This window comes from Lactuca serriola, chromosome 6 (assembly GCF_051521515.1).
Source record: "Lactuca serriola cultivar US96UC23 chromosome 6, Lser_US96UC23_V15, whole genome shotgun sequence".
Lineage (NCBI taxonomy): Eukaryota > Viridiplantae > Streptophyta > Magnoliopsida > Asterales > Asteraceae > Lactuca > Lactuca serriola.
Window position 1 is genome coordinate 1,432,475 of NC_136413.1, and position 11,765 is coordinate 1,444,239.

Genomic DNA, 11,765 nt, shown 5'->3' on the forward strand with positions numbered 1-11,765 from the left:
CCTTGACTTTCGCCAGCGCCAAGGAACTAGCGCAATCTCTTGTTGATCATGGTGTCTGTCAAGGAGTCGCGGCGATTATGGCTGAACCAACCAAAGGGAACAGCAACAATGAAATCAATGCCAACAACAACAACAAGAAGAAATTTTGGAACAAAAGGAAGGGGCAAACTTCACAAGAACCTTCAAAGAAACAAATGGTTACGGTTTATGCTGCTACTACCCCCACCACAACTCCTGCTACCTCTGCGCCAACAAAACCATATGCAGGGATTCTGCCCAAGTGCAGCAAGTGCAACTACCATCACCATGGTATTTGTCGCGAGATGCACTGCAAGAACTGTGACAGGAAAGGGCACACAGCCCGTTTCTGTAAAGCACCGGCACGACCAATTACTCAGGTTCCTGGAACTGGGGTAAGCCGGGCATGTTATGGGTGCGGAGAGACTGGACACTTCAGGAGGGATTGTCCCAAGGAAAGGAATATTGGCGGTGTGGGGAGAGTGCTGGCAGTAGGACAGAGAGAAGCAATAGCGGACCCCACGGTGGTTACGGGTACGTTTCTACTCAACAACACTTATGCATGCATACTTTTTGACTGCGGTGCGGAGAGAAGTTTTGTGAGTCATAAATTCAAACACCTACTTAATCAAGAACCCCAACCACTCAATAAAATATTCACTGTAGAAATGGCAAACGGTAAAACAGAACACGCAAACGATTTATACGTAGGGTGCACACTAAATTTAAACGAGCACTTGTTTCAAGTCGATCTTATGCCCATTTCCATAAGAAGTTTCGATGTCATCATCGGTATGGACTGGTTGAGCCTTCACCATGCCGATATCCTTTGCCACGAAGGGGCTGTTCGCTTAAATCTGCCAAACAGTGAAACTCTTGTCATTTATGGCGACAAACCTAGTTCAAGTTTACAAATCATTTCCTGTATTAAAGCACAAAAGTATCTTCGTAAGGAATATCATGCCTTTCTAGCCCACGTAGTAGACAAGAAACGAGAATCGAAAAACATTAAAGATATTCCGGAAGTCTGCAACTTCCTGGATATTTTCCCAGAAGATCTTCCAGGAATCCCACCGGAACGTCAAGTCGAGTTCAGAATCGACTTAATCCCCGGGGCTACCCCTGTAGCAAAGTCGCCGTACCGTTTAGCTCCAGCCGAGATGCAGGAACTATCCAGTCAATTAAACGAGCTGCTAAGCAAGGGATTCATCAGACCAAGTTTCTCACCATGGGGAGCGCCAGTCCTATTTGTGAAGAAGAAGGACGGATCCTTTCGCATGTGCATCGATTATCGGGAGCTAAACAAACTCACAATCAAGAACCGATATCCCTTACCGCGCATAGACGATCTATTCGACCAACTGCAGGGGGCAAGCTACTTCTCAAAGATCGATCTAAGGTCTGGTTATCACCAACTACGAGTACTGGAAGGAGACATCCCCAAAACGGCTTTCCGAACACGTTATGGTCACTACGAATTTGTGGTAATGCCCTTCGGATTGACGAATGCTCCAGCAGTGTTCATGGACTTGATGAACCGAGTATGTCGTCCCTTCCTGGACAAGTTCGTGATCGTGTTCATAGATGATATACTCATCTATTCAAGAAGCTAGGAAGAACACAGCAAACACCTCCGCCAAGTATTGGAAACATTAAGGGCAGAGAAACTTTACACAAAATTTTCCAAATGTGAATTTTGGATTCGGGAAGTGGATTTCCTAGGACATATTGTAAGCAAAGAAGGAATACACGTGGACCCCTCCAAAATAAAGGCAATAGATAGTTGGACTACTCCAAGAACCCCTACAGAAATCCGGCAATTTTTGGGACTCGCCGGGTATTACCGAAGATTCATACCGAACTTTTCAAAGATTGCCAAGCCACTTACCACCCTAACCCAGAAGAATGTGACCTTCGACTGGGGAGAAAAACAAGACAGTGCATTTCAGACACTAAAGCGAGCCTTATGTAGTGCGCCCATCCTAACCTTGCCAGAAGGAACGGAGGACTTCGTGGTCTATTGTGATGCTTCAAACCAAGGACTTGGGTGTGTCTTAATGCAAAGAGGGAAGGTCATCGCCTACGCCTCAAGACAACTAAAGACGCACGAAGTGAACTACACAACGCATGATCTTGAGCTAGGAGCAGTCGTCTTCGCTCTGAAGATATGGAGACACTATCTCTACGGCACAAAATGTACCATCTTCACTGATCATAAAAGCCTCCAACATATCCTCAACCAGAAGGAACTCAACATGAGACAGAGGCGATGGGTAGAACTACTAAGTGATTACGAGTGCGAAATCCGATATCACCCCGGAAAGGCTAATGTAGTGGCTGATGCACTCAGTCGGAAGGAGTACTCAGGTCGCCGAGTGAAATCCCTAACTATGACAATCCATTCACACCTGTTCACGCAAATCAAGGAAGCCCAAATAGAAGCCTTGAAAGCCGAAAATGTGACAGGAGAAGCCCTAAGAGGAATGGATAAGAACCTTGAGACCAAGAACAACGGAATTCGTTATTTCATGGATCGAATTTGGATACCGAAGTTTGGTGGATTCAGAGAAATCGTTATGGACGAAGCCCATAAAACACGATACTCCATACATCCCGGCTCCGATAAGATGTATCTCGATCTCAAGAAATTGTACTGGTGGCAAAACATGAAAGCCGAAATTGCTACCTACGTAAGCAAATGCCTAACATGTGCCAAAGTCAAGGTGGAATATCAGAAGCCCTCGGGTTTATTACAACAACCAGAAATACCCGAATGGAAGTGGGAGCGGATAACCATGGATTTCATAACAAAGTTGCCCAAGACAACAAGCGGACTCGACACCATTTGGGTAATTGTCGACAGGTTAACTAAGTCAGCACATTTCCTACCGATCAAAGAGACGGATAAATTGGAGAAGTTAACAAGAACATACCTCAGAGAAATTGTACGACTGCATGGTGTGCCCATGTCCATTATCTCGGACCGTGATAGTAGATTCACCTCAAGGTTCTGGCAGTCGCTACAAAAAGCTTTGGGGACAAGACTAGACATGAGTACCGCTTATCACCCACAAACCGACGGCCAGAGTGAGAGAACTATACAAACCCTAGAAGACATGCTGAGAGCTTGCGTAATCGACTTTGGCAAAGCATGGGACACACATCTACCATTGGTCGAATTCTCGTACAACAATAGCTACCACACCAGCATCAAGGCTGCCCCGTTCGAAGCCCTTTATGGCCGCAAATGCAGGTCACCTTTGTGCTGGGCCGAAGTGGGGGACACGCAACTAGCAAAAGGACAAGCAACTGACAACACGCTCACTGGACCAGAAATCATAAGGGAGACTACGGAGAAAATTGTTCAAATCCGAGAACGTCTAAAAGCATCAAGAGATAGACAAAAGAGTTACGCAGATAAGAGACGCAAACCCTTGGAATTCCAAGTTGGAGACCATGTCCTACTCAAAGTCTCACCTTGGAAAGGCTTAATACGCTTCGGAAAACGTGGAAAACTAAACCCTAGATACATCGGACCATTCGAGATCCTTGCCAGGATCGGTCCAGTGGCTTACAAACTTAGACTACCTCAGGAACTCCACAACGTACACCCTACCTTTCACGTATCAAATCTAAAGAAGTGCTTATCCGACGAGACCCTTGTCGTCCCTCTAGACGAAATTGCAATAAATGAAAACCTTCAATTTGTGGAGGAACCAGTAGAGATCATGGATCGGGAAATCAAAAGGACTAAACAAAGCCGCATACCCATTGTGAAGGTCCGCTGGAACGCCAAGCGAGGACCTGAATACACCTGGGAACGCGAAGATCAGATGAAACAAAAGTACCCGCATCTTTTTCCTAAAAATGTAAACTCTATCTTAGATTAAATTTCGGGACAAAATTCCCTTAACAGGGGGATGATGTGACAACCCTATTTTTCCCAAAAAGCATTATAAACACTCGAAAGCTAAAAACAACGAAATTAACCTCGAAAATAAAGTGTTCAAGTATCTAAGTTGGGATGCATCGAATATTAGATATCATGCCAAGGTTTCCAAAAACATAAAGAACGCTCAAAACCGGGTTACATTGAAGAAATTATAACCACTCGTATATTTACGACGCGACGTTAAAACATTTTTTTGACGTAAAAAGTAGAATCTCAATAAAATGCATTTTTAAGCCTTAAGTATCTAAACAAAAGTCGTAGATCTCGTTGAAAGGTGAACGTACATAAAAGGATCGCCCAAATTGGACCTCGTATGAAGAAGTTACGAATTTTCAAAGTTTCGTAACAGTAGTAGAGGGCTAAAAACTCGGATTGAAGATCGAGTGTTATTTAGCTAACGCAACCTAAACGAAAGTTGAAGATCTCCTCAGTAGTAATAAAACAATAAAAAGACAAACGAAAACCGACGTCGAATAAAGGACCTATGAATTTTTAACGAACTTTAGGAGGCCCGGCCTATTAAAAATATATCATTAAAAATAAAGTCAAAACTAGCCGACGGAGTCTAAAGGAAAGTTGTAGAGCATAATCCCACCTACGCGTGGATATAAAGAACGCGAAAAACGGAGCTCGTACGCAAAAGTTACGGAATTTAGAAGTCGGAAGCAGGGATTACGCCCTGCGTACTCTGGGAGTACGCCCCGCGTACTAGACCCAGAGTCGAGTCCCATCGGCCCGCCCAAGCTACGCTTAACTAGCCAGGAGTCGTAAGCCATGACGCCATATTACGCCCAGCGTAACGACGTACGCGCCGCGTACGTGAGTACGCCCAGCGTACTCCAAAATTACGCCCCGCGTACTCACTCTTCCAGCACTATAAATAGATGGCATGAGCTCGAGTCTTTGCACACCTTTCTCAAATCCCCAGTTACTCTCACACACTTCCAAGCACAAGAAGCTATCCCGACGACCTCGGTTTCCGCACTCGAGCCCCGACGAAAGATTTACGCTGCAGAGATTCCCGAAGAGCCCGACGACGCAACCATCCGCGGACGAAGTTCTGCTCAACCCTAGCCTCTCTCTTCGAAACGAGTGAGTTCATACCCCTACTTTTCAATTCTTTTCACATTTTAGGGGGGGAAATACAAGTACATTACAAATCAAAGTATTATTTTTATAATATCGTTCTTATAGAGTGTTGATACAAAAATAACTTTATGTTTTAAAGGGATATTATATCACCAAGTTGTTATTACCAAATGGGAACATACTTTTGACAAACTATAATGAGCATAGTATTCAAGTGATTCATACATTTTACATATACATCTCGACAAATGAAATGCTTTCAAAAGAAGTACAGTCTTTTATCATCGTAAATCTGTTTATACCTAGTAATGTGAGACAGCTTCACGTACGTTTGAGTATGCATTATTAAGTCCTGTATTATATACCATAATCCCTTGTAGGGGGAGCGTGATACTTGTGTATAGATCTATACGGGATTGACAATCCCACACCTAAGCTGTTAGCTACAGCTAGGCCGGCGGGCCTGGGGTGACAAATGTCATAACAGTTCCAACGCCTGAAGAACGTTGTTACAGGCCAACAATGTCATTAGCATGGTTATAAAACTCACATAAAAGTATAAAAACAAGTTAGATTTACGAGATTCATACATGCATTTCAGTTTTCCATTTTATTGTTAATACAAATGTTATCACTATTATTCAAGCATGGAAAACACTAATGCACTCCAACACGGGAAACTTTTCAAATCATCTATAGAAAATATTGGATTTTCTGAAAACCTCGTTCATCGATTTACTATCAAAAAGGACATACTTTTCAATGCAAAACACTTATGAACTCACCAACTTAATTGTTGACACTTTTTCGAAACCACTTGTATTTCTCAGGGAATCAGTAATACAGGTAACTACCAGCTTTTGGAGAAGGAAACACTAAAGATGTTTTATTATTGAACATTTATCATCTCATTGTAATATTCTTTTGCTATTATGTATAACGCAACAACATACGTTTTCATTATATATGTGATGGTTGTGTTACTTTCTTTACAATATTCAATGGTTGTGATACTACGTGAAGTCATCCACCCCCGAATGTTTCCGCCATTCTGGTTTGGGGGTGTGACAGATACAGGTGTGTACACGACTTCTTCATCTTCATCTTCAGAGATACTCTTCCAATGCGAACCAGTTCTAGATACATCATTTGAATACACGTTTAAGGATTTGAAAAGTGACGTTTAATCAAACAACCAATCCAGACCCACTCTTGCGTCTGTCTCATTCTCTTCCAACCAACGTACGTCATAGGATTCCACAATCTGTTTGGTTTTCTTATTGTAGACTCTATAAGCGGTGCAAGCAGCATACCCTACAAAATAGCAGTCATCGGCTTTGGCATTAAACTTCGGGTTGGCATCTAGGTGAAGAAGGGTGCAAGGACAGCCAAATACTCGGAAGTGACTGACTGACGGCTTGTGTCCATAGTAAATTTCATACGGAGTTTTCATTTGAGCTTTGTTGATAAGCACTCTATTCTGAACATAACAGGCAGTGTTTATCGCCTCTGCCCAAAAGAAAACAGGCAGCTTTGAGTCACACAACATCGTTCTTGCAGCGTCTTTGAGTGTTCTGTTCCGCCTTTCAGCAACACCATTTTGTTGAGGTGTATGAGCTGAACTAAATTGATGCAGGATACCCTTTTCAGCGCAGAAGTGATTGAGAACAAAATTATTGAACTCTGTTCCATTGTCGGTACGAAGCGCCTTCACCCTATGATTGGTCTGATTCTCAACAAGTACAACGAACTTCTTGATCAATTCAGTGACACCAGCTTTGTTGGATAGAAAGAAAACCCACGTAAATCGAGAGAAATCATCAATCACAACTAAACAGTAAGAACTTCTGTTGATGCTTAGCACGTTCACTAGACCAAACAAATCCATGTGAAGTAATTGAAGAACCTGACTGATTGAGTTAACCTGTTTTGGCAAGTGCGGCTTTCGATGGTGCTTTCCTTGAGCGCATGACACACAATTTTCAAACGTGATAAAGTCCTTGACGGGCAATCCACGGACCATCTCATTTTTCGCAAGACGATTCAGATTCTTGGCGTTAGCATGACCTAATCTTCGGTGCCATAGCATTGCAGTTTGCTCGGAGATCTTGGAGAATAGACAAGTAACTTGTTCTGGGAGATTGCTATTCATATCAATAATATAGGCGTTCCCATCCCTTTTTGATTTTACGAGAATCCATTCTGCAGGGATGACAAAGCCTGGCTTTAAGACCATGCATTCCTTGTCAATGAAATACGTAGAATAGCCCTTGTCACAAATCTGAGAAACGCTTAACAGACTGTGTTTCAACTCGGGAGCGAAATTCACGTTTTCGAAACTTAGAACTCCATTTGACACGGTTCCTCTTTGAGTGATTTTCTCTCCATCTCCACCCGCAAAAGAGACATACGCTCCATTAAATGATTGAATGTTGTGCAGTTGGGTGATATCTCCTGTCATATGCCGGGACTCCCCATAACACAGGATTATAACTTTTTATTGAAAAAAAAAGTAAATATATAATTTTTAGAACAAATCAAATTTTAGAATCAATAATTAAAGAGCATGAATTAGAATTACCCCCAGTTGTATCCATCCTCATTTTGGATGGCTGTGATGTACTCCTGTTGCTCAGGTGAATCTGGTGGCAGAGATTTGAGCATCTCCATATCTAATCTTTTTCATTGCAATCCAAATCATAAAATCATACACTGTAAAATCTGAATAATAAGAAAGAAGGAAATGAAGAGTTTTTCTTACCTACAGACTTCCAAATTATGTGTGAGGCCAGCATCTGATAATTTTTTCAAATGAAGTACACCAGGCGAGTCCTTCAACACAATAACATATAAAATTTATAGCATTCTAAATGTTTAATAAAAAAGGATCACATATGTTTGAATTTTGAACATGGGTATGAATTAAAAAACCTACCTGAGAAGTGAAGCCAAGATAACCTCCTCGAATTCCTGGATCTACTGTAGAGTTGATAATGAAAGTAAGTTATACTTGAGCAGGTATGAAGGACAACGTGACATGTTGTACAATCAAACATTCAACCTGGATCAAGTTGCATTCTCTTCAAAAGGTATTAAAGATGCTCAACAAACAGTATGTGTCACAATTATCAAGCATTTGCTACAAATGGGATCAAACAAAGAGCTGAAAGGATTGATGAAAACTGTGAAGATACAAGACATTGGTGTTAGTATAAATATTATGAATCTCTTTCTTTTGATACTTTGTAATTACAGACCATTTAATCTTGTTTTTATGTTTAGAATTTGCAAGATGAAATGATGGACATGATGGATATAAGCAGTGAGATACAAGAATCTCTTGGTAGAAGTTTAGTGTGCCAGATGATATTGATGAAGATGATCTCATGGGTGGTAAGCACAAATTCATTATTATTATTTTTCTTTTTTAAAATGTTAACTTCACTTCATGGAAATGTTTCAGAACTTGATGCTTTGGAGGCAGACATGGGTCAAGAAACTGAAGGTGAAGGGGTACCTTCATATACTCAACCTGATAATGAGCCCGATTTGAATGAAGAACTTAATACGCCTTTAGCTCCAAGTGGACATGCAGTGCCAGTGAAACCATCAATCAGATGACCTCATTACAAGAATCTAGAGTAAAATCACAACAAATTTCAAGAATTTCAGATACCCAAATTGCTAAAATTGAGAACTCTTATGTTTCACATAAGCAATCTAACATCAGAAATGAAAAGCAAGAAGTGTATTTAAATACTTCAAGAACAGATAGAAGAGAAGAAAAATAGGAAAGAATAAATCAGATGACCTCATTACAAGAATCTAGATTGAAATCGCAACAAACTTCAAGAATTTCAGATACCCTAATTGCTAAAACTGTGAACTCTTCTATTTCTCATACATCTAACATCAGAAATGAAAAAAAAGAATTGGGTGTATGATTTTTAACACTATTGATTCAAAAAAGTTTTACCTAGTCGAGCAGCATGCTTAAGCATCATCTGTGGTAATATCCCTTTCTGCAAGGTTAGCTTCTGAATTTAACATCATTAATTAGTTAATTAATTAAAGGGTATTTTGGGAAAATCATAAAAAGATAACCTTTTTTGGTTTTGTGTTACTAGGTTATGCGTGATCCTAGCGGAATGAGTACATGTTTTGGTTTTAAATACTAGGAATAGGAATATCTTTTACAGGTTCTTGATCTTTGGGTAAAGGGGTTTTAGGAGGGCGACCTCGTCTTTTTATAGGTGTGTCTTTTACAGGTTCAGTGAATGCAAGAACTGCATCTGGATCTGGTCCCACTTCAAATTATTCACGATTGTCTATTTCTGCCCTTAGTTCTGCAGAATCCAGGGCACCATAACATAAGATCTGCAAAATGATTAGCTTCCTACCTACAGAAAGGGTATAATAGTCCTTTTCCAAGACACTCACAAAATTATGGTCAACGGTGGGGATTTTAACCATACCAAGTTCTGGAGTATTAATGAGGACTTAGCTCTACAGTATCAGGTTAGCTCTGCCGTATCAACTTCAGTGTCTTCTGCTTTCTTAATCAATGAGGACTTCAAATAGATAATCAAAGTCAACATCAATTATCAAAGATGTGGTCAACTATTAAACCAATAGATCAATTAAAACCCTAAACTAAATATGCCTCACGTTCAGGGAACTTTGGCATTTCTGCTAATATATCCATCAGGGCTGCACCTTTCCTACTCAATTCAAAATACTCCACAACCATTCTCATTTTTTTGTAGCATTAATCACTATTTGGTATTAAAATTCTTGGGATTTGACCATGATCAGAAAAGTCGATCTTGTTAAGCCTAACACAACATAAAACTTGCTCGGGTAGTTCTTCAGGATGTTGTGCCTAAAAATTGAGAATCCAATCAAATACATATATTCAGCTTATGAATCACAACACAAAATCCAATTCCATATTCAAAAACCAGAAACCCAATTTACCTGAATCGTTAAACCAATGCCAAGAATCCCATGTTTCAATCGTCCCTGGAATGCATCAAGTGCTTTTCGTGAGATGTAGCTGAATCGATGTATATCTAGGTGAATTTCGAAGTAGTCATGTCCCTGCATAAAAAGAATATGCACAATTTCAATTTCGTAATTCCGAATTGAAGATTAAGATTTAAAGATTAAAACCCAAGATTAGGAAAGGAATTACGAACCCGATAGAATGTTTGTTGACAGCATGAAAGAACCGGTTTATCGTTTATCCACATTTTGAGTGTCCAAAACACCGAACCCACCATATTTAAAGATCTTAGCAGCTTCAACACGTTCGTCTTTTAATCCGCTCAGGAATCACGAATCCAGAGACGCCGCGATTGTGGGGGCAACGATTGATAGGTCCGCCGCTTGTTGGACGGTCCATTTTTCGGTCTCTTCCATGCATGTTTTATCCAACACTTTGTCGACTAGATATTCGTCTCCCTTGTCGTCCTTGATTTCGAAGATGTTTGCGATGATTTCAATCAAGAAGCTTTGAAGATCCCCTAGAATCCATTCCGAGAACACTTTGTGTAGTTCCTTGTTCAAGAGTTTCCCAACGGATTCAACATGTTGTATGCTTCGGAAATCAGCTACATGTCGCCATAATCGATTCCGTTGTGGACCATTTTGACGAAATTGTCGGAACCGCCTTCGCCGATGTATGTGACACATGGACCACTGTCGGGTACTTGAGCGGCTACTTTGAGCACGATGTGGAGAAGTGAAGCGGTGGACGTTTGAGAATCAAGAGAAGACAGAAAGAAAGCGGGTTTTCGACATGGACGAGCTAGAGTTTTCAGCCGGTGGAAACAAAGCATGGTTTTTAATTTTTTGGATTTCATTTCCCCGCATGAGAGATGCAACGCGCGTTTCATTAAAATTTATAAAACGACATGGTTAGACGACGCACATTTTATTTAAGGTGCCCTTCGTGCTTTTTTTATTTTTATTTTTATTAGACACTAATTTAAGGGCACACAAAAATGCGTGCCCTCTATGCTTCATATATTGGAAAACTGACATCAATTTTGAGGGCACACACAAATTCCTGTCCTGTATCAGCGCGTGTCATTGATTGCACGTCGTGAAAGGCTGTTTTTCTAGTAGTGTATCTGAAATGAATGTGGCCACATCTTCTAAAGCTTTCTTACAGGACAGAGAAGAGGCATCCATAGCCTTGGTTGCCTTTTGGATAGACTCATCATGTTGTTTGAGAGTTGTTTCGATTAAGGCTTGAACATCAGTATCTGAGTAAGCGGATGATGAGGAAGTGGAAGATGAAGAAAGCAACTTGTCAATCTTTTCATTTAAATCTTTTAAGTGTCGCTTTGTAAGGGGAGCATCATCATCATCCTCACTTTAAACTCGATAAGGGATGTAGTAATAAGACTCAAAATCAAGTTCATCTCCACCAAGAACTGGGAAAGAGTCTGATGAAGGAGATGGGGAAATCGGTTTGGAAGTGATAGAAGTTTCAGTTTCTGAGGTAGGTGCCCCGTATCAGATACATTGACACGAACCGTAGGTTCGGGTGTGTTGGTTGTTGTGGAAGTTGTTTGAGTGAAGATTGGTGGAGGGAGAGGTGTAGTAGAGGTAGGTTGAGAAGAAGTAAGTGGTGGAAGTGGTGTAATGGAAATAGGGACGAAAGTATGAGATGGAGAAGGAGGAGGATTTAGAATGGAGT

The 11,765-nt window shown here is 40.9% G+C and overlaps 1 protein-coding gene and 1 long non-coding RNA gene across 4 annotated transcripts; both read right to left on the reverse strand.

Moving 5' to 3' along the window:
* Positions 1-7,640: 7,640 nt before the first annotated feature.
* On the reverse strand, positions 7,641-8,894 carry LOC145058356 (uncharacterized). Its single transcript, XR_013686352.1, has 4 exons — positions 8,577-8,894; positions 7,995-8,198; positions 7,821-7,891; positions 7,641-7,731 (listed from the first exon to the last, which is right to left on the reverse strand). It is a non-coding gene; the product is annotated as an uncharacterized LOC145058356 (long non-coding RNA).
* Positions 8,895-9,035: 141 nt separating this feature from the next.
* On the reverse strand, positions 9,036-10,923 carry LOC145058264 (uncharacterized). Of its 3 annotated transcripts, none has more exons than XR_013686300.1 (4): positions 10,258-10,923; positions 10,037-10,159; positions 9,728-9,941; positions 9,036-9,630 (listed from the first exon to the last, which is right to left on the reverse strand). XR_013686300.1 is itself a non-coding variant. In XM_079006194.1 (3 exons), exons 1-3 carry the CDS (start codon positions 10,339-10,341, stop codon positions 9,828-9,830), a joined length of 321 nt encoding a protein of 106 aa, XP_078862320.1. In that variant the 5' UTR covers positions 10,342-10,923; the 3' UTR covers positions 9,036-9,827. The 3 variants fall into 3 exon arrangements, 1 of the variants encoding a protein (XP_078862320.1); XR_013686301.1 differs by having other exon boundaries at positions 9,040-9,081; positions 9,164-9,941; XM_079006194.1 differs by having other exon boundaries at positions 9,036-9,941.
* Between the last annotated feature and the right edge of the window lie 842 nt (positions 10,924-11,765).

Bases quoted from the DNA above. Each gene is read 5' to 3' on its own strand.
- LOC145058264 (XM_079006194.1), bottom strand. From the start codon at position 10,341: ATGGTGGGTTCGGTGTTTTGGACACTCAAAATGTGGATAAACGATAAA. The intron at 10,160-10,257 runs GTTCGTAATTCC...CTTTTTATGCAG, and splicing joins GTCAACAAACATTCTATCGG to GGACATGACTACTTCGAAAT. The intron at 9,942-10,036 runs GTAAATTGGGTT...CTCAATTTTTAG, and splicing joins GCATTGGTTTAACGATTCAG to GCACAACATCCTGAAGAACT.